The 23494-nt window shown below is 41.1% G+C and overlaps 1 protein-coding gene across 1 annotated transcript in view; it reads right to left on the bottom strand.

Annotated features, from left to right (window-relative positions):
- The window catches only part of cacna1fb (calcium channel, voltage-dependent, L type, alpha 1F subunit), an 87052-nt gene that overhangs the window by 1552 nt on the left and 62006 nt on the right, over positions 1–23494 (bottom strand). The window contains exons 38-47 of the mRNA XM_062998943.1: positions 22956–23058; positions 21842–21943; positions 20204–20331; positions 19095–19214; positions 17099–17358; positions 15141–15164; positions 14919–15044; positions 14562–14710; positions 1010–1122; positions 92–397 (exon numbers count right to left, since the gene is read on the bottom strand). Coding sequence (XP_062855013.1) covers positions 92–397; positions 1010–1122; positions 14562–14710; positions 14919–15044; positions 15141–15164; positions 17099–17358; positions 19095–19214; positions 20204–20331; positions 21842–21943; positions 22956–23058 — 1431 coding nt within the window. The remainder of the gene's footprint in view (positions 1–91; positions 398–1009; positions 1123–14561; positions 14711–14918; positions 15045–15140; positions 15165–17098; positions 17359–19094; positions 19215–20203; positions 20332–21841; positions 21944–22955; positions 23059–23494) is intronic.

The raw sequence follows: 23494 nt of genomic DNA, 5'->3' as shown, positions 1-23494 counted from the left end.
TGATGATATACTAAAGTGGATGCTTATATGCCACATATTTAACATGGTATTACATCTGAGGATAACTAATAATGAAACTATAATGACTCACTGCCTCCACCAGGCTGTCAGCACTGCCTCTCTTTTCACTGTAGTGTGGGCTGAGCTGTGTGGGTACTCTCAGAGTAGTATAGGCCTTGTAGGGCTGACCCATACTGCCTGCCACAGGCACATTTGCACCACCACCTGCTGTCTTATCCCAGATGCCCATGCCACCAGTTCCAGCTACCCCCTCGTCCTCCACTAGAATAAGGGGGGCATAGAGAAGACGGCCGCGACGGGGGCTGGGGTTCGCCCAGGAGGCTGTGGAGGCCGTGGAGGAGTGGCTGCTGCGGCGTGATTCGTAACTTCCATACACCTTAGGAGAAAGAAAAAAGAGAGAGAGTTAGAAGATAATCAGGATCTAATTTTTAGTTTCCTTCAAGTGCCTTGAATTAATGATCAACTTTACATTAGAAAACTTAAAGCCACCTTTCTATCAGAACCAGCATTAACTTCTTCAGCAATTTGAGCTACAGTTGTGTGTCTGCTGCCACACGGGCCAGCCTTCGCTCCCCACATGCATCAATGAGCCTTGGCTGCCCATGACCCTGTCGCCGGTTTACCACTGTTCCTTCCTTGGACCACTTTTGATAGATACTGACCACTGCAGACCGGGAACACCCTACAAGAGCTGCAGTTTTGGAGATGCTCTGACCCAGTCGCCCATTTTTCCTGCTTCTAACACATCAACTTTTTAAAATGTTCACTTGCTGCCTAATATATCCCACCCACTAACAGGTGCCGTGATGAAGAGATAATCAGTGTTATTCACTTCACCTGTCAGTGGTCATAATGTTATGCCTAGTCAGTGTATGTAATTAATATTATTAGCAGACAAGTCAAAACAAAATATGATACAAAGTACATTACAGGGATAGATCTTATTTCCTGTTTGCTAGTCTAAATGCATTTGTAAAGGACGTGGTACCTGTGAGCGTGCTCTGCATGGTGGGGAGTTCTGGTGGTAGGTGCCTGGGATAGGGAGATCATCATTGCTGCCCTGCCTCCTTAGACACTGGATGGTAAAAGATGGCTTTCGTCCTAAAACAGAAAATAAACAGTATTCCTCTACCACTTAATCTCAGCCATAAGTGCATTTCATAATGGTGAAAGACTCCAGATAACTTAATGGATTGTCAGATATTTGATAAATAGAATAGAATGGAAAGCCTTTATTGTCATTGCACAGTGCACAACGAAATTTTTGAGCATCTCCTTGACGGTACATGTATGTACACACAGAAATATATACAGTATATACACATGTATTTACAAAATAAACATATTTTAATACAAAACAAAAGGTTATTGCACAGTCCCTATAAATTGCACATTATTTCCTAGGATGTAAAGTTTGATAGTTTAGTGTTTTTATGGCAGAGGGGTAAAAGCTTTTCAGGAGTCTGGAAGGAGGGGCCTTGATACTCCTATAGCGCCTACCAGAGGGCAACAAGGAGAACAGGTTGCAACAAGGGTGAAATGAGTCCTTAATGATGTTTGTGGCCCGACGCAGGCATTGGGTTCTGTAAATGTTCTCTAGTGAAGGCAGCTCAGTGTTGATGGTTCTCTGAGCTGATTTGATGACCCTCTGAAGAGCCTTCTTGTCAGCCTCAGAGCAGCTGGCATACCACACCAGAATGCCATGGGTGAGTATGCTTTCCACAGTGCTGCGATAGAAGGACACCAGTAGCTGCTTGGACAGGTTGGCTTTCCTTAGTGTCCTTAAAAAGTAGAGTCGCTTCTGTGCTTTTTTCACTAGAGAGGTGGTGTTGGTAGTCCATGTGAGGTCCTGGGAGATGTGTGTGCCTAGGAATTTGAAATTAGACACTCTCTCTACTGTGTTTCCTCCGATGTATAAGGGAGTAGGTTCCTCTCTCTGTCTCCTGAAGCAGATGACCATCTCTTTTGTTTTAGAGGTGTCGAGTGCCAGGTTGTTAATGGAGCACCATTCAGACATGGTTGCATGGTTTTGTTTTTAGAAGTAAGAAAATCATAATTTTTGAATGTTATTGAGGCGGGGGCATGATTAAGCATTACCTGTGAGAACAAGCGGGTAAGGATTAATGAGGTTCACCTGTATGTATTTAGATCATTTATATATAATTGCTGGAGGGGGCTACTCACTTGTGGATGACCACATTGTGGCATACCAGGGGACAGAAGCTTCCCTAATCCCATCTTCTCTCCTTCACCATATTCCCATTCTAGCCATATGGGGCTCAACACTACCCTTTTCATGTCACCATATCTTCACTCCTTTACTTTATTCCCTGTCATACCATAACCCATCCTTCCAGCATCATCTCCTCTCTCTTCCCAGACTGGGCCATCTAATCATACAAGTACTTAGAGAAAGTCTGGTTAGCCGTGTTGGTGTTACAGGGAGCCTGGGCACTCTAAGTAACAAGCTGGGGACACCCTGCCGACTGAGACTCAAAATCAGATCTTCTATTTATTTATGCATTTTCTCCCTTTTTGCACAGTTTAGTGCAGCCAATTAGTCCTCCACTGCTGGGGATCCTGATTGCATCCAAGAAGGGTATATTCACCTTCCTCATGCTCCCTCCCACATGTGTGCAGTCACTCGCCCCCTTTTTATTCGCCCATACTTCGGTGGATTCAAACACAGGGCCAGATATCGTGCACTGATCTCCATGCACCTCCATTTCTGCACAGGTGCCTCGGGCTGCTAACCAGGGTCCTTGCAAAGTCTTTAAGGACCCCAACCACTTATTAGTTCTGACTTTTCCCACACAGCAGACTTGATGGCCAATTCTGTCTCTGGGTACTGCCAATTGTGCCCGCTAGGGGGCGCCCAGCCGAACGGTAGCAGAGCTGAGATTCAAACTGGGGTGTTCAGAATCTCAGCGCTGGTGTGCTAGCAGAATATCACGCTGCACCACCTGGACACTTAAAGTCAGATCTTCAAGGAGGAAACGATGGTCTGGATTCCAAATTATCTCCATGCTTCCCCCGATCCTATCTGGAGGATTTTAGTCTGAAGCAGATGCAAGATAAGATCAAGTGAAAGTAATTAATGCAGCTTATGAAACCTTTTGCTGGAAACTTTGTGCTTTGTAACAAAACACTCAGCTGTCTCAAGGTCTGATTTTTATTGGCTGGGCATTTGTACCTATCTATGCAGGTGGTGTGCAGCATGCCCCTAATGTTGGCTTGTTAATGTCTGCTGTTAAAGTTAATGTTAGCTCATTAACTGCCTCTAACTGAGATCTCCTTTGAAGCATGGCATGGATCTCATTGGGCCATTAAAACAAGCTAACAAGGGGGCAACTTTACATTAGATACTGTAGACCAGCGCTTCCCAACCTTTTTTGCACCACGGACCGGTTTCATTTAAAATATAATTTCACGGACCGGCAGGGGCAGAGAATTAAAATAGAATAACTATACTACTCACAAATTAGCTTTTTTCACTGCTTCCACCTGGGGGTGATATGAGACGATAAACACCCATGTTTTCATGGCTGATGTAGCGATCTCTAATTATTTATTCTTTCTGTGTGGCCCGGTAATAAATGACCCACAGACCGGTACTGGTCCGCGGCCCGGTGGTCGTGGACCTCTGCTGTAGACTATGCAAATACCCGAAGGCAGTGCCAGCGCACTCTTCCACATCATGTTTGAGGTCCTAATGGATATATTTTTTCAACCCTTATATTACACACCATTTGCAAACTCATTAGAATTACTGGAAAATGTAATCTATCCACACCAGTGTGTACCAGATTGGCTTATTGTTTATTATATAATTAAATTCTTACTCCAGTTTGATTAGTTATGATTCTGAAGGAGAAAACCTCGTGCTGTACTAAATGCTTTCCAAGAAACAGTGGCAGGTGGGAACTTCACAAAGTGAAAATGAAATTCATAACTTCATGGACCTGTGAAACTTCACACCTCAGAGCAATTAACATAGAAGAATTTACTTTAGGCCCTGGAACATCAGTCCTAAATGTATAACAGGCGTTAACAGTGGGAGATAAAATGCTATTTTGATCACCCTTTACTGTACTGTTCTAATTTGGTTTCTCCCCATTGTTACAGGTATGGTGCTTCACCTAATGCTTCAGTGAGGTGTTACACAAACAGTACCCAGTCCTGCTGAGTGATTGATTTGTTTCCAGAACCATTTTATTCATTATTTGCTTATGAAGAATTCCATAATCACTATCTGGCGCACTTTCATGAACCATATCAGGCTGTTCATAACATACACCGATCAGCCATAACATTAAAACCACCTCCTTGTTTCTACACTCACTGTCCATTTTATCAGCTCCACTTCTCATATAGAAGCACTTTGTAGTTCTACAATTACTTACTGTAGTTCATCTGTTCCTCTGCATGCTTTGTTAACCCACCTTTCATGCTGTTCTTCAATGGTCAGGACCACCACAGAGTAGATATTATTTAGGTGGTGGGTCATTCTCAGCACTGCAGTGACACTGACATGGTGGTGGTGTGTTAGTGTGTGTTGTACTGGTATGTTTGGATCAGACACAGCAGTGCTGATGGAGTTTTAAAACACCTCATTCTCACTGCTAAACTGTGCATAGTCCACCAACCAAAAATATCCAGCCAACGCTGCCCAGTCTGACTTTACATCTACAAGGTGGACCAACTAGGTAGGAGTATCTAATAGAGTGGACAGTGAGTGGACACGGTATTTAAAAACTCCAGCAGCACTGCTGTCTGTTCCACTCACACCAGCACAACACACACTAACACACGACCACCATGTCATTGTCACTGCAGTGCTGAGAATGATCCACCACCCAAATAATACCTGCTCTGTAGTGGTCCCGACCACTGAAGAACAGGGTGAAAGCAGGCTAAACAAACATGCAGAGAAACAGATGAACTACAGTCAGTAATTGTAGAACTACAAAGTGCTTCTATATGGTAAGTGGAGCTGATAAAATGGACAGTGAGTGTAGAAACAAGGAGGTGGTTTTAATGTTATGGCTGATCAGTGTATATCTCTGGGCACTTTAGACATTAAGAGATGGAATAAGAAATAAGTAACCACATAAACTAGGGGACCCACAACTAGAAGGTTGTTTGTTTGTTTGTTTATTCTACTGCAGGGCTTTCTGGTACAAAAGGTCTGGAAGGAATGTAAAACAGATACCATAATGTCTGTTGCTTAGGCGTTTTTTTACTTCAAAGCTCTGACATTAAACTATTTTCCAGCATTAAAAATAGCCAAATGTGTCGATTCCTTCTGGATTGGATCTGTGCTTGTGCTGCTAAATTGATTTTTATGATCCAAGCTCTCTAAAAAATTGCTCTCCAATGTGCTTCTGTTACCATCAAGCTTCAGAGCATAGACATAAATTAAAGGTTACAACAAAATCTGAAAATAAGTAAATCATTATATTAAACATCATTTTGAAACCAGGTTTTACAACATTCCACAGACTGTAGAATGGTTGAGTATAAAGCTAGGAAATGGAATACAACATTGAGTAAACAGGATTATTTATTGTACCAGTGGGGGTTGGGGGCAGCAGACGTCTTCTGGCTGACCTTCTGGCCTCACTGTAACTGCTTCTATAATGATTACTATATACAGGGGGCCCATCATACTCCTGCCTTCTGTGCCCAGGATAGGCAGTGCTGTTGTCTCGATAGCCATGCCTAAACAGAACACAAAATGCATTGTATTTAATAAAAAAAGAACAAAAGAAAATGAATAATACAAACAAAGAATATAATCACACTTAAAGGAATAACAGCTTATTACGTACAACATAAGCCATACAACAATACATAAACTATATAATAACATATATAATATTAGCAACGTTTAATTTTAATAAAGTTCCAGTGGTATAGAAAGGACCACCTTTCTCTGTGCACTATGCCCTCCTCATCTTCCTCCCTGCTGCAGTACTGCTGCTCCCCAGGGTAGCCCTCCTCTCCATCCATCCTATGCGAGCGAGGAGAGCTGAAGTGATCCCTTGAGTCCCTCCTGAAGGGTAAAAGGTCATGCAATGTGATTACAGCAGAGAAAACATATAAGAAAAAGGTGACCGAGTTTAGGTTGTACACTTTAATCTGGGCTTACCTTGGGTATTTGTAAAAAGACATCCTATAAAAAACAAGAGCAAAGCCAGTTTAAAAAAAGTTGTTGACAAATTGTATGGCTTAATAGATAAATAGTGTGAATAAATAGGAGCCCATGTAAATCCTTCTAGGAGTTTGGAAAGTCGTTTGTATGGGTTTAAGTAAATATATCCACTGATCAGCCATAACATTAAAACCACCTCCTTGTTTCTACACTCACTGTCCATTTTATCAGCTCCACTTACCATATAGAAGCACTTTGTAGTTCTACAATTACTGACTGTAGTCCATCTGTTTTTCTGCATACTTTTTAAACCTCCTTTTACTCTGTTCTTCAATAGTCAGGACCTCCACAGGACCACCACAGAGTAGGTATTATTTGGGTGGTGGATCATTCTCAGCCCTGCAGCGACACTGACATGGTGGTGGTGTGTTAGTGTGTGTTGTGCTGGTATGAGTGGATAAGACACAGCAGCGCTGATGGAGTCCACCAACCAAAAATATCCAGCCAAAAGCAACACATGGGCAGCGTCCTGTGACCACTGATAAAGGTCTAGAAGATGACCAACTCAAACAGCAGCAATAGACGAGCGATCGTCTCTGACTTTACATCTACAAGGTGGACCAACTAGGTAGGAGTGTGTAATAGAGTGGACAGTGAGTGGACACAGTATTTAAAAACTCCAGCAGCTGAAGTGTCTGCTGTGTCTGATCCACTCAAACCAGCACAACACACACTAACACACCCCCACCATGTTAGTGTCACTGCAGGGCTGAGAATGATCCACCACCCAAATAATACCTACTCTGTGGTGGTCCTGTGGGGGTCCTGACCAATGAAGAACAGGGTGAAAGAAGCTAATAAAGCATGTAGATAAATAGACAGACTACAGTCAGTAATTGTAGAACTACAGTACAAAGTGCTTCTATATGGTAAGTGGAGCTGATCAAATAGACAGTGATCTGTTTGTAAGATCTGTTTACTGGCTTGTATGATCAAAGACTCCTAACTTTCCTAACCCTGTTGCACAGCCCTGACTGAATACCCTGATGAAATCAGGGTCATGATTCGAAGTTTGATATTCATAAACGATCCTGTGGTCATATCCTTCCCACTAGGTCTCATATTCAACTGATGTTCCAGCTGTCAGTTGTGGGGCTTGGCAAGTGGAGGGGGAAAAATAGGCTGCACAGCACCAGTTTTACACACACCTCCTGGAATGATAAGGTAATGTGTATCAACCAGAGAAGCTACCACCAGTAGGAGACATGGTTGATCCCTCTAAGGATCTTGTATAAGCTTACATTTCTGGGGCCCAGTTTCTTGGACTCCAAGCCTAGAGGCAGTTGCTTGGCTGAAAGCCAGACTCACTGTCCTATGTGAAAGCTGGGACCCAATTGATTGGCAATTCAGGTTCCGGCCTTGGTGGGGGTCAGGTGTCCATTAGGAACATGCCACAAAGTGTTGTGGGCATACTCTGCCCTTAGCAGGTGTTGGGCCCATGAAAGGATTGGTGAATGCCAAGAATCTCCTGATCCAAGTTTACTCAGTCTGGCAATTGGACTTGGGATAGAACCCCAAAAACAGACAGGCACAGACAGATGGCAGTTTGCAGATGGCTTTCCAGAAGCGGCTTGTAAATTGGGGTCCTCTGTCCAACAACAGGTTGCTTAAGATGTCATGCACCTTGACCATATATTCTCTATATAGCTCGGTGGTCTGCTAGTCTGAAAGGAGATTAAACAAAAACTACACAGAGGTGTTAACTTGCAGGCTCAAAACAGCCCTGACCTAATAGAGCTATAAAGCATCTTAGTGTTTGAGTTTAAAAGAGCTAATAGTTGATAGTATCTACCCTGACTCGATGCTACCAGTATTACTAGGATGTATTTTCAACAAGCAATGTCAAAACAAAATCACATCCAATCAACATCATGTACATGAACAGTATCTCTGACCTCTTTGGTGGCTGGTCCATCAACCCGTTCTTGTGCTGATAATGAAGAGAAGAGCGCATGCTGTCTCCTCTTCTAAAAATCTCCTGCTCTTTTACACCACTGCCATTGGCTGTCCTGGTCAGTGAGCTCCTGTGGATCAGGCCCCCATTAGAGATGCCCTCTCCTGGTAAGCCAGAATATGAACCGGTTGGTGTGTTTGCCACAGAAGAGCGGCGCTCTCTGGATGAGTGTTCAGCATGGCTGGCATAGCCATTTTCATTCTAGCAGAGAATCGGTACAGTATGTACAGTGAGTGGACAAAATAACAGAAACCACTTAAAAAGGAGGACATTAAAGCAACTAAATTACAATCACAAACACAGTTACATGGGTGCTATATTAGACCCTTGAGTTACGAACGGTTTACCATGCAAACATTTTGGGTTACGAACGATCTTTTTCAACTTAACGTACGAACAAATTTCGGATTACGAACCAAAATTCGCAAAGCACGTGACATCACGAACAAGTTGACTCCGAGCGTCTCTCTCTCTCTCTCTCTCTCTATATATATATATATATATATATATATATATATATATATATATAGTAAGCAAACATTCAGACAGCGGACTGTGTTTTTCCGATGTTTTCTTTATATTTTGTAAAATTCAATAATAAAATGTCCCCAAAGAAGCTGCGGAGAGAGTGTAGTGTTGAGAAAATGAACAAATCTATTACATTTGTTGTTGTATAATCACTCCTGCCAGTAGCTGTCACTGTGTATCAGACAGATGGGACAGTGAGTAAGAGAGAAGAAGGAATTCGGCTCAGTAAAGTATTCTTTCTTTCGTGCAATTACACCTACAAAATACAATACTACAGAAATAAAGAAGGAAATAATAGAGAAATATGAGAGTTATTGTTGTTTCTGGTAGATACATTTTATAAAAAAGAAGGAAATTTTGATATGATGTATGGTACAGCACACGTACTGTAGTGAAATGTGATGTGTGTTTTACGTACAGTACTACTGTGTATTGTTGTTTATTATTGTTTATTACAGGAATGTCTATTCTATAATTTAAGATTTAAGGGAAAATATACTGGTATTTATAACAAAAAAAGAGCATTTAAGACATTAAAAAGGTTAGGTAAGGGGGTGGTTTGGGAGGTCTGGCACGGATTAATTCTATTTACATTATTTCTTATGGGAAAAATAGGTTTAACTAACGAACATTTTGACTTAAGAACAGCCCTTCGGAACCAATTAAATTACTAAGTCAAGGGTCTACTGTATTCTTTTCTCTTAGACCCCCCCGTGTTTAAAAAATTCTGGGACCCTCTCAAAATGTGTTATTATATTCTTACACTTTCAGCAAAGATGAAAAAATTTATTGTGTTCTTGCTAACGGAAAATTCGTTAAATCCATTATAAAGGTAAATATCTTGGTATTTTTTTATTTTGATTGATGGTTAGGTTTACTTTTGGTGAACTGGTGGTGGGAGCTTCCTCACCATAGTCAACTTCAGCGGGATATGCATTAACAACTGAATCAGAATCATTCATAGTCGCAGTTTGTTGACCTTTGCATTTTTGTGGTGAGCAAAGCAAATATGTGTCCATTCAAAGACCCAACGTAGGCTATAGGCAGTTTAAAATAGATCCATATGACATTACAAGAGATCTCCCAATAGACTATTGATTTTCCCCTACTGTCATGTGATTCTTTTTCTACTCCTCAATTAAATGCAACGGGACCCCCCTCTAGGCTCACTGCCCCCCTGGTTGAGAACCACTGGTGTTATGTATTTGTATAAATAAAGTACCAGGACAGGTAGCAGGTGCTGCAGTAAATTTCAAATTAAGCACAGGCTTGGCCCCTTATCCAGCCACCATTCACTGATAAATAACTACGCATTATCCAAACAAATGCAGCACTATTTAAATACTATTCTAAAAATAAACAATGTGCTGTATATATTTGCTTACATTCAATGTCCATGTAGCATGAACATCTGGTTGTGCCTCATATTCTTCTTGTTCTTCTTCCAGACCTTCCTCTTCTTCTTCAAGGTCTGCATTCATGGCCAGGCGAATCTCTGGCCCTAGATCCTGCAGGGTTCGCAGGCCGGCCTGACACAGATGCAGACGGAAAAAGAGAGGGGCCAAAGTATATATACTGCAGCAGCTTACAACACCCACTCACACAAATGTACACTTGCACAAAACAACCCATAAATCTAGTCTTGGGTCTAAACCTCTAGCTAGCTGTCATGCTGTTATGGAATAGCTGGAAAATATGGGGTTGTTTCTTATTGGATTTTTGTTTTGTTTTCACAAGTATGCACAGATGTAGTTTGTTTTAATAATGCCAGTCCTGGCCTCCATTCACTGGCTCCCAGTGAAATTTAGGATTGATTTTAAAGTATTATTGCTGGTTTTTAAGGCCTTAAATGGAATGGCACCATCATACATTGCAGAACTTGCATACATTGATGGTTCTCTGAGCTGATTTGATGACCCTCTGAAGAGCCTTCTTGTCAGCCTCAGAGCAGCTGGCATACCACACCAGAATGCCATGGGTGAGTATGCTTTCCACAGTGCTGCGATAGAAGGACACCAGTAGCTGCTTGGACAGGTTGGCTTTCCTTAGTGTCCTTAAAAAGTAGAGTCGCTTCTGTGCTTTTTTCACTAGAGAGGTGGTGTTGGTAGTCCATGTGAGGTCCTGGGAGATGTGTGTGCCTAGGAATTTGAAATTAGACACTCTCTCTACTGTGTTTCCTCCGATGTATAAGGGAGTAGGTTCCTCTCTCTGTCTCCTGAAGCAGATGACCATCTCTTTTGTTTTAGAGGTGTCGAGTGCCAGGTTGTTAATGGAGCACCATTCAGACATGGTTGCATGGTTTTGTTTTTAGAAGTAAGAAAATCATAATTTTTGAATGTTATTGAGGCGGGGGCATGATTAAGCATTACCTGTGAGAACAAGCGGGTAAGGATTAATGAGGTTCACCTGTATGTATTTAGATCATTTATATATAATTGCTGGAGGGGGCTACTCACTTGTGGATGACCACATTGTGGCATACCAGGGGACAGAAGCTTCCCTAATCCCATCTTCTCTCCTTCACCATATTCCCATTCTAGCCATATGGGGCTCAACACTACCCTTTTCATGTCACCATATCTTCACTCCTTTACTTTATTCCCTGTCATACCATAACCCATCCTTCCAGCATCATCTCCTCTCTCTTCCCAGACTGGGCCATCTAATCATACAAGTACTTAGAGAAAGTCTGGTTAGCCGTGTTGGTGTTACAGGGAGCCTGGGCACTCTAAGTAACAAGCTGGGGACACCCTGCCGACTGAGACTCAAAATCAGATCTTCTATTTATTTATGCATTTTCTCCCTTTTTGCACAGTTTAGTGCAGCCAATTAGTCCTCCACTGCTGGGGATCCTGATTGCATCCAAGAAGGGTATATTCACCTTCCTCATGCTCCCTCCCACATGTGTGCAGTCACTCGCCCCCTTTTTATTCGCCCATACTTCGGTGGATTCAAACACAGGGCCAGATATCGTGCACTGATCTCCATGCACCTCCATTTCTGCACAGGTGCCTCGGGCTGCTAACCAGGGTCCTTGCAAAGTCTTTAAGGACCCCAACCACTTATTAGTTCTGACTTTTCCCACACAGCAGACTTGATGGCCAATTCTGTCTCTGGGTACTGCCAATTGTGCCCGCTAGGGGGCGCCCAGCCGAACGGTAGCAGAGCTGAGATTCAAACTGGGGTGTTCAGAATCTCAGCGCTGGTGTGCTAGCAGAATATCACGCTGCACCACCTGGACACTTAAAGTCAGATCTTCAAGGAGGAAACGATGGTCTGGATTCCAAATTATCTCCATGCTTCCCCCGATCCTATCTGGAGGATTTTAGTCTGAAGCAGATGCAAGATAAGATCAAGTGAAAGTAATTAATGCAGCTTATGAAACCTTTTGCTGGAAACTTTGTGCTTTGTAACAAAACACTCAGCTGTCTCAAGGTCTGATTTTTATTGGCTGGGCATTTGTACCTATCTATGCAGGTGGTGTGCAGCATGCCCCTAATGTTGGCTTGTTAATGTCTGCTGTTAAAGTTAATGTTAGCTCATTAACTGCCTCTAACTGAGATCTCCTTTGAAGCATGGCATGGATCTCATTGGGCCATTAAAACAAGCTAACAAGGGGGCAACTTTACATTAGATACTGTAGACCAGCGCTTCCCAACCTTTTTTGCACCACGGACCGGTTTCATTTAAAATATAATTTCACGGACCGGCAGGGGCAGAGAATTAAAATAGAATAACTATACTACTCACAAATTAGCTTTTTTCACTGCTTCCACCTGGGGGTGATATGAGACGATAAACACCCATGTTTTCATGGCTGATGTAGCGATCTCTAATTATTTATTCTTTCTGTGTGGCCCGGTAATAAATGACCCACAGACCGGTACTGGTCCGCGGCCCGGTGGTCGTGGACCTCTGCTGTAGACTATGCAAATACCCGAAGGCAGTGCCAGCGCACTCTTCCACATCATGTTTGAGGTCCTAATGGATATATTTTTTCAACCCTTATATTACACACCATTTGCAAACTCATTAGAATTACTGGAAAATGTAATCTATCCACACCAGTGTGTACCAGATTGGCTTATTGTTTATTATATAATTAAATTCTTACTCCAGTTTGATTAGTTATGATTCTGAAGGAGAAAACCTCGTGCTGTACTAAATGCTTTCCAAGAAACAGTGGCAGGTGGGAACTTCACAAAGTGAAAATGAAATTCATAACTTCATGGACCTGTGAAACTTCACACCTCAGAGCAATTAACATAGAAGAATTTACTTTAGGCCCTGGAACATCAGTCCTAAATGTATAACAGGCGTTAACAGTGGGAGATAAAATGCTATTTTGATCACCCTTTACTGTACTGTTCTAATTTGGTTTCTCCCCATTGTTACAGGTATGGTGCTTCACCTAATGCTTCAGTGAGGTGTTACACAAACAGTACCCAGTCCTGCTGAGTGATTGATTTGTTTCCAGAACCATTTTATTCATTATTTGCTTATGAAGAATTCCATAATCACTATCTGGCGCACTTTCATGAACCATATCAGGCTGTTCATAACATACACCGATCAGCCATAACATTAAAACCACCTCCTTGTTTCTACACTCACTGTCCATTTTATCAGCTCCACTTCTCATATAGAAGCACTTTGTAGTTCTACAATTACTTACTGTAGTTCATCTGTTCCTCTGCATGCTTTGTTAACCCACCTTTCATGCTGTTCTTCAATGGTCAGGACCACCACAGAGTAGATATTATTTAGGTGGTGGGTCATTCTCAGCACTGCAGTGACACTGACATGGTGGTGGTGTGTTAGTGTGTGTTGTACTGGTATGTTTGGATCAGACACAGCAGTGCTGATGGAGTTTTAAAACACCTCATTCTCACTGCTAAACTGTGCATAGTCCACCAACCAAAAATATCCAGCCAACGCTGCCCAGTCTGACTTTACATCTACAAGGTGGACCAACTAGGTAGGAGTATCTAATAGAGTGGACAGTGAGTGGACACGGTATTTAAAAACTCCAGCAGCACTGCTGTCTGTTCCACTCACACCAGCACAACACACACTAACACACGACCACCATGTCATTGTCACTGCAGTGCTGAGAATGATCCACCACCCAAATAATACCTGCTCTGTAGTGGTCCCGACCACTGAAGAACAGGGTGAAAGCAGGCTAAACAAACATGCAGAGAAACAGATGAACTACAGTCAGTAATTGTAGAACTACAAAGTGCTTCTATATGGTAAGTGGAGCTGATAAAATGGACAGTGAGTGTAGAAACAAGGAGGTGGTTTTAATGTTATGGCTGATCAGTGTATATCTCTGGGCACTTTAGACATTAAGAGATGGAATAAGAAATAAGTAACCACATAAACTAGGGGACCCACAACTAGAAGGTTGTTTGTTTGTTTGTTTATTCTACTGCAGGGCTTTCTGGTACAAAAGGTCTGGAAGGAATGTAAAACAGATACCATAATGTCTGTTGCTTAGGCGTTTTTTTACTTCAAAGCTCTGACATTAAACTATTTTCCAGCATTAAAAATAGCCAAATGTGTCGATTCCTTCTGGATTGGATCTGTGCTTGTGCTGCTAAATTGATTTTTATGATCCAAGCTCTCTAAAAAATTGCTCTCCAATGTGCTTCTGTTACCATCAAGCTTCAGAGCATAGACATAAATTAAAGGTTACAACAAAATCTGAAAATAAGTAAATCATTATATTAAACATCATTTTGAAACCAGGTTTTACAACATTCCACAGACTGTAGAATGGTTGAGTATAAAGCTAGGAAATGGAATACAACATTGAGTAAACAGGATTATTTATTGTACCAGTGGGGGTTGGGGGCAGCAGACGTCTTCTGGCTGACCTTCTGGCCTCACTGTAACTGCTTCTATAATGATTACTATATACAGGGGGCCCATCATACTCCTGCCTTCTGTGCCCAGGATAGGCAGTGCTGTTGTCTCGATAGCCATGCCTAAACAGAACACAAAATGCATTGTATTTAATAAAAAAAGAACAAAAGAAAATGAATAATACAAACAAAGAATATAATCACACTTAAAGGAATAACAGCTTATTACGTACAACATAAGCCATACAACAATACATAAACTATATAATAACATATATAATATTAGCAACGTTTAATTTTAATAAAGTTCCAGTGGTATAGAAAGGACCACCTTTCTCTGTGCACTATGCCCTCCTCATCTTCCTCCCTGCTGCAGTACTGCTGCTCCCCAGGGTAGCCCTCCTCTCCATCCATCCTATGCGAGCGAGGAGAGCTGAAGTGATCCCTTGAGTCCCTCCTGAAGGGTAAAAGGTCATGCAATGTGATTACAGCAGAGAAAACATATAAGAAAAAGGTGACCGAGTTTAGGTTGTACACTTTAATCTGGGCTTACCTTGGGTATTTGTAAAAAGACATCCTATAAAAAACAAGAGCAAAGCCAGTTTAAAAAAAGTTGTTGACAAATTGTATGGCTTAATAGATAAATAGTGTGAATAAATAGGAGCCCATGTAAATCCTTCTAGGAGTTTGGAAAGTCGTTTGTATGGGTTTAAGTAAATATATCCACTGATCAGCCATAACATTAAAACCACCTCCTTGTTTCTACACTCACTGTCCATTTTATCAGCTCCACTTACCATATAGAAGCACTTTGTAGTTCTACAATTACTGACTGTAGTCCATCTGTTTTTCTGCATACTTTTTAAACCTCCTTTTACTCTGTTCTTCAATAGTCAGGACCTCCACAGGACCACCACAGAGTAGGTATTATTTGGGTGGTGGATCATTCTCAGCCCTGCAGCGACACTGACATGGTGGTGGTGTGTTAGTGTGTGTTGTGCTGGTATGAGTGGATAAGACACAGCAGCGCTGATGGAGTCCACCAACCAAAAATATCCAGCCAAAAGCAACACATGGGCAGCGTCCTGTGACCACTGATAAAGGTCTAGAAGATGACCAACTCAAACAGCAGCAATAGACGAGCGATCGTCTCTGACTTTACATCTACAAGGTGGACCAACTAGGTAGGAGTGTGTAATAGAGTGGACAGTGAGTGGACACAGTATTTAAAAACTCCAGCAGCTGAAGTGTCTGCTGTGTCTGATCCACTCAAACCAGCACAACACACACTAACACACCCCCACCATGTTAGTGTCACTGCAGGGCTGAGAATGATCCACCACCCAAATAATACCTACTCTGTGGTGGTCCTGTGGGGGTCCTGACCAATGAAGAACAGGGTGAAAGAAGCTAATAAAGCATGTAGATAAATAGACAGACTACAGTCAGTAATTGTAGAACTACAGTACAAAGTGCTTCTATATGGTAAGTGGAGCTGATCAAATAGACAGTGATCTGTTTGTAAGATCTGTTTACTGGCTTGTATGATCAAAGACTCCTAACTTTCCTAACCCTGTTGCACAGCCCTGACTGAATACCCTGATGAAATCAGGGTCATGATTCGAAGTTTGATATTCATAAACGATCCTGTGGTCATATCCTTCCCACTAGGTCTCATATTCAACTGATGTTCCAGCTGTCAGTTGTGGGGCTTGGCAAGTGGAGGGGGAAAAATAGGCTGCACAGCACCAGTTTTACACACACCTCCTGGAATGATAAGGTAATGTGTATCAACCAGAGAAGCTACCACCAGTAGGAGACATGGTTGATCCCTCTAAGGATCTTGTATAAGCTTACATTTCTGGGGCCCAGTTTCTTGGACTCCAAGCCTAGAGGCAGTTGCTTGGCTGAAAGCCAGACTCACTGTCCTATGTGAAAGCTGGGACCCAATTGATTGGCAATTCAGGTTCCGGCCTTGGTGGGGGTCAGGTGTCCATTAGGAACATGCCACAAAGTGTTGTGGGCATACTCTGCCCTTAGCAGGTGTTGGGCCCATGAAAGGATTGGTGAATGCCAAGAATCTCCTGATCCAAGTTTACTCAGTCTGGCAATTGGACTTGGGATAGAACCCCAAAAACAGACAGGCACAGACAGATGGCAGTTTGCAGATGGCTTTCCAGAAGCGGCTTGTAAATTGGGGTCCTCTGTCCAACAACAGGTTGCTTAAGATGTCATGCACCTTGACCATATATTCTCTATATAGCTCGGTGGTCTGCTAGTCTGAAAGGAGATTAAACAAAAACTACACAGAGGTGTTAACTTGCAGGCTCAAAACAGCCCTGACCTAATAGAGCTATAAAGCATCTTAGTGTTTGAGTTTAAAAGAGCTAATAGTTGATAGTATCTACCCTGACTCGATGCTACCAGTATTACTAGGATGTATTTTCAACAAGCAATGTCAAAACAAAATCACATCCAATCAACATCATGTACATGAACAGTATCTCTGACCTCTTTGGTGGCTGGTCCATCAACCCGTTCTTGTGCTGATAATGAAGAGAAGAGCGCATGCTGTCTCCTCTTCTAAAAATCTCCTGCTCTTTTACACCACTGCCATTGGCTGTCCTGGTCAGTGAGCTCCTGTGGATCAGGCCCCCATTAGAGATGCCCTCTCCTGGTAAGCCAGAATATGAACCGGTTGGTGTGTTTGCCACAGAAGAGCGGCGCTCTCTGGATGAGTGTTCAGCATGGCTGGCATAGCCATTTTCATTCTAGCAGAGAATCGGTACAGTATGTACAGTGAGTGGACAAAATAACAGAAACCACTTAAAAAGGAGGACATTAAAGCAACTAAATTACAATCACAAACACAGTTACATGGGTGCTATATTAGACCCTTGAGTTACGAACGGTTTACCATGCAAACATTTTGGGTTACGAACGATCTTTTTCAACTTAACGTACGAACAAATTTCGGATTACGAACCAAAATTCGCAAAGCACGTGACATCACGAACAAGTTGACTCCGAGCGTCTCTCTCTCTCTCTCTCTCTCTATATATATATATATATATATATATATATATATATATATATATAGTAAGCAAACATTCAGACAGCGGACTGTGTTTTTCCGATGTTTTCTTTATATTTTGTAAAATTCAATAATAAAATGTCCCCAAAGAAGCTGCGGAGAGAGTGTAGTGTTGAGAAAATGAACAAATCTATTACATTTGTTGTTGTATAATCACTCCTGCCAGTAGCTGTCACTGTGTATCAGACAGATGGGACAGTGAGTAAGAGAGAAGAAGGAATTCGGCTCAGTAAAGTATTCTTTCTTTCGTGCAATTACACCTACAAAATACAATACTACAGAAATAAAGAAGGAAATAATAGAGAAATATGAGAGTTATTGTTGTTTCTGGTAGATACATTTTATAAAAAAGAAGGAAATTTTGATATGATGTATGGTACAGCACACGTACTGTAGTGAAATGTGATGTGTGTTTTACGTACAGTACTACTGTGTATTGTTGTTTATTATTGTTTATTACAGGAATGTCTATTCTATAATTTAAGATTTAAGGGAAAATATACTGGTATTTATAACAAAAAAAGAGCATTTAAGACATTAAAAAGGTTAGGTAAGGGGGTGGTTTGGGAGGTCTGGCACGGATTAATTCTATTTACATTATTTCTTATGGGAAAAATAGGTTTAACTAACGAACATTTTGACTTAAGAACAGCCCTTCGGAACCAATTAAATTACTAAGTCAAGGGTCTACTGTATTCTTTTCTCTTAGACCCCCCCGTGTTTAAAAAATTCTGGGACCCTCTCAAAATGTGTTATTATATTCTTACACTTTCAGCAAAGATGAAAAAATTTATTGTGTTCTTGCTAACGGAAAATTCGTTAAATCCATTATAAAGGTAAATATCTTGGTATTTTTTTATTTTGATTGATGGTTAGGTTTACTTTTGGTGAACTGGTGGTGGGAGCTTCCTCACCATAGTCAACTTCAGCGGGATATGCATTAACAACTGAATCAGAATCATTCATAGTCGCAGTTTGTTGACCTTTGCATTTTTGTGGTGAGCAAAGCAAATATGTGTCCATTCAAAGACCCAACGTAGGCTATAGGCAGTTTAAAATAGATCCATATGACATTACAAGAGATCTCCCAATAGACTATTGATTTTCCCCTACTGTCATGTGATTCTTTTTCTACTCCTCAATTAAATGCAACGGGACCCCCCTCTAGGCTCACTGCCCCCCTGGTTGAGAACCACTGGTGTTATGTATTTGTATAAATAAAGTACCAGGACAGGTAGCAGGTGCTGCAGTAAATTTCAAATTAAGCACAGGCTTGGCCCCTTATCCAGCCACCATTCACTGATAAATAACTACGCATTATCCAAACAAATGCAGCACTATTTAAATACTATTCTAAAAATAAACAATGTGCTGTATATATTTGCTTACATTCAATGTCCATGTAGCATGAACATCTGGTTGTGCCTCATATTCTTCTTGTTCTTCTTCCAGACCTTCCTCTTCTTCTTCAAGGTCTGCATTCATGGCCAGGCGAATCTCTGGCCCTAGATCCTGCAGGGTTCGCAGGCCGGCCTGACACAGATGCAGACGGAAAAAGAGAGGGGCCAAAGTATATATACTGCAGCAGCTTACAACACCCACTCACACAAATGTACACTTGCACAAAACAACCCATAAATCTAGTCTTGGGTCTAAACCTCTAGCTAGCTGTCATGCTGTTATGGAATAGCTGGAAAATATGGGGTTGTTTCTTATTGGATTTTTGTTTTGTTTTCACAAGTATGCACAGATGTAGTTTGTTTTAATAATGCCAGTCCTGGCCTCCATTCACTGGCTCCCAGTGAAATTTAGGATTGATTTTAAAGTATTATTGCTGGTTTTTAAGGCCTTAAATGGAATGGCACCATCATACATTGCAGAACTTTTGCAAGTTCGGACTCCGCTAAAAGCCCCAAGGTCTGGTAACCTAATGCTTTTGGAAACATCAAGGTCCAGGCTCAGAAGCAGAGGTGATCGAGCCTTTGCAGTAGCTGTTCCAACATTCTGGAACAACTTGCCTTCCCAGATTAGGACTGCACAATCATTTGGTGTTTTTAAGTCAAGGCTGAAGACACATCTTTTTTTAACACTGGTTAAGGGGTGTAGTGACAGTAATTAATAGTTTTAATATGTATTATGTTTTAGGAATGTAATTTATTATGTTTTTCATGGTATTGTAAAATTTATTTTTGACAGTTTTTATGTTACATAGTATACTGAGCCAGTACAGCAGATTGGTCAGTCACGATTGTTAAGGTGCTATATAAATAAACTTTGCCTTGCCTTGCTTTTGGGTGTAAAGATGTTTTTAGGTCATTATATTATCTTTTTTGGCATTAAACCTTAAACAGTATTCCTCGTATTCAATTACAAGTGGGTTAAAAGTTAAGACACATATCATAATGACCATAATTTTCATAAAAACATATTTTTATATTTTTATGAATATATATAATATAAACAATTGGTCAATAGGTGAAGGTGGAAAAAAACATTTGTTAGAGTCAGAGTTAGACATGTACCTGTAGTGCTGTCGGGTTTTCGGGATCTAAGTCTCCCAAACCCACTTTTTCTTTTCTCTTCCGAAACTTCCTGAAATAGTCCTGGATCAAGAATGTAGCATAAAACTTTCCCACAGTCACCTCTTCCACTAAAAAACAAAGATTGACATGATCAAAAAGAAAAAAAAAACAATCAATAAAATTATGAACCTGGCAGAGAGAGTTATGATGTGTGGCATGTTGCTAAATAGTAAGTAAACCAATTAATTTCACAGTAGTGAAGAAATTCCTTAATAAAGATGGTAAGGAAAGATTAAATTGTAATAACGTTTTGGAGAAACTAAAAAAGAAGCACTGAGCATTAGGGATTCAATTATTCAAATGAACTACATGGCCAAAAGATGTGGATACTCGAGCATGGGCTTGATGGACATCTCATTCCAAAACAATGGGTCAGTCTGAAGACCTAGTGAGTTCTCTACATAGACGCATTTTACGCCATCCTACATGCTCCCGATAAGAAGCGTGTCTAAATTCTTAGATGCCTTAAATCGCTGCCTGCTGAAGTGCCTTAATTCTAAGCAATAATCGGGCAGCACAGTGTGGAGTTTGCATGTTCTCCCCGTGTCTGCGTGTCTGCTCCGGTTTCCTCCCACAGTCCAATAACATGCAAGTGAGGTGAATTGGAGATACAAAATTGTCCATGACTGTGTTCGATATAACCTTGTGAACTGATGGATCCTGTGTAATGAGTAACTACCGTGTCTGTCATAAATGTAACCAAAGAGTGTAAAGCATGACGGTAAAATCCAAATAAATAAATAAATAAGCAATAATCTGACTGAATAACGAGGGAGCATCTGATGCTTCCACCTAAGTGAAGGCAATCCCAGCATTCAGTGCAGTACAACTATTCTCACAAAAAATTACAAATATGGCAACCAAATGTGCAGCGACGTAATAGCCGTAATCACTAAGTAGTGCATCTAAATAATCTGCCTTATAAGTTGGATGTCTTATTAAAATCCTCTTTACTGCCTAGGTAGGCAGTAGGCAGCAAGTCAGCTCAAGTTTTAGACAGACCCAATGAATCACTCCACATGCTTGCAGCTATACCAGCCTCGACTCTAACTGGAAATTTTTGTAATCTGTGTATGGGAATTTTAGTCAGTCAAATTGGAGATTGGAGAGTCAGGCTGGTACTCCTGCTGAGATTTGAACTCGAAAACCCCAAACCCTAGATTGCTGCGCCTCCTGAGAGTACCAAATGCCGAACTATTTTATTCCAAATTTCACATCACTAAATGTAAAAAAAACAACACAGTTTTTAAAAAAGAAATCACATTAGGGCAGTTATAGCTCAGTGGTTAAGGCACTGGACTAGTAAACAGAAGGTTGCCAGTTAAATCCCCGCCACCACCAAGTTGCCACTGTTGGGTCCCTGAGCAAGGCCCTTAACCCTCAATCGCTTATCGTGTTCAGCTCATCGTGTTCAGCTCATTGTGTAAGTTGGATGAAAGCGTCTGCTGAAAATATAAATGTAATCTAAATTTAAAAGTATAATTTTAGTAAACATAGTTTACCCAGAAATCATGTCTAAACAATTTAGAGCCTGTTAAAAAACCTAAATAACAATCCAATAAAAAAATGCAAACTAACCAGCGGGAGGGGGAATAACCTCATCCAGGATTTTAGGCTTCATGCGCTTCCAGATCTTCTTAATAATGGTTCTCAGCTCTTCATTCTCCTGCTCTGGGTGACCTGAACACAAACAATAGCAAGTCTGAGTATCAGGAGCAACAGTAGTATGATTTATGTTTATGGGGCTCCTTAATGGTGCAAGAAAAGTAAACTATGTGGCCAAATGTCTGACCATAAGCTTGTTGGACATTTCATTTCAAAGCTGTGGAGTTCCTTCCCATTTACACTCTTTTGGGAAGGCTTTCTTACATTTTTGGAGTGTGTCCATGTCAAGCTGAAGAAATTCGGTCTAATAAGCATTTTCTTTTTGCATTTTCTCCCTTTTTTTTTACCCAATTGCGTTATGCTTCCTTTCTACTGGTGCTGACTCCCACCCTGAGTAAGGAGAGTGAACTGACACATTCTTGCTCGGACACGTGCGCAGTAGTCGTCCAAGTTCATATGCAGATCAGCCTTGTGCACAGAGAGCCACACCCTGATCAGCATTACTTCTCAACTCTTCATATAGCCGCCCAGCCCAGTCGGATGGCAGAGCTGAGATTCCATACAATGTATTTGAAACCCCAGCTCTGGTGTGCTAGCGTGTTTTACCGCTGCGCCACCTGAGCGGCCCTTAATAAGCATTTCCTTAATTAGAACAGGAAGCTCCCTGATAGAACACCTATATGTAATAATTAAATGTGTCTACTTACTTTTGGCCATATATAATATTTGCCATACAATATGTTAATCCTGAGATTGATCATTTAGTTATCATTGGTTTGGGGTTTAAAAGCCTGATTACTGCTTTCTTGGTGGACAATTTGCTTTTCTGTTTACCTAAATCATCAAAGCAACACTACCATGGTATTTTTCATTACTTGACCATATTTGAAGCATAGCGTGGGCCAAACGCTTACTGTTCAGCTGTGCTCCATCCTGACGTCAGTTGTCTTATTTTATTTAAAGCATGAACAGTGTGATTCATATGTGGTGTATAGCTGAGTCATAAATGTTGTGTGTGTGTGTGTGTGTGTGTGTGTCTGTGCGTGTGTGTGTGTGTGTGTGTGTGTGTGTGTGTGCGTGCACTAACCCTCAGTTTTAATCTTTAAGGCAGTTCTGACCAGGGCAAACAGAGTGGCATTGAAGGTCACAGTGCCGTCAGAGTTTAGTGGCATGTTCATAGCAACCAGCCTCTACAAAGAGAGATAGGGAAAGAAATAAAAAATCACAGTTATTGTCAAGGTCTCGTAAGAGTGTCCATGTATGATTGTGTGATTGAGATTCATCTGAACATACTGTACTGTATATTGGGTAAATATATCCGTTGTAAAATCGATAAACGCACAACTATGACCACCTCACATCATTCAATATTAATACGCCACTGAATAGAAAAAATTTATGCTATTTTCGCCCTCATGTTGCCTAGCAACACTTTTAATCGAACTATTTTGCGTCGCGGAAGAATGCTTTATTGTAAGTTTATACACAATAAATACATTTATTAATTAAACATTGTTGGATTTATTATATTTTATGTTGACCGCCGTTTTATAAAAGCGGTCAACATAAAAGCCGTTTTATATTTGCTTTAATAATATACTGTGCATAATAAAGCTAATATGAAGA

Source organism: Trichomycterus rosablanca, chromosome 7, assembly GCF_030014385.1.
Source record: "Trichomycterus rosablanca isolate fTriRos1 chromosome 7, fTriRos1.hap1, whole genome shotgun sequence".
NCBI lineage: Eukaryota > Metazoa > Chordata > Actinopteri > Siluriformes > Trichomycteridae > Trichomycterus > Trichomycterus rosablanca.
Note: the sequence above shows the minus strand (reverse complement) of the source record. Positions and strands in the feature narration are given on the sequence as shown.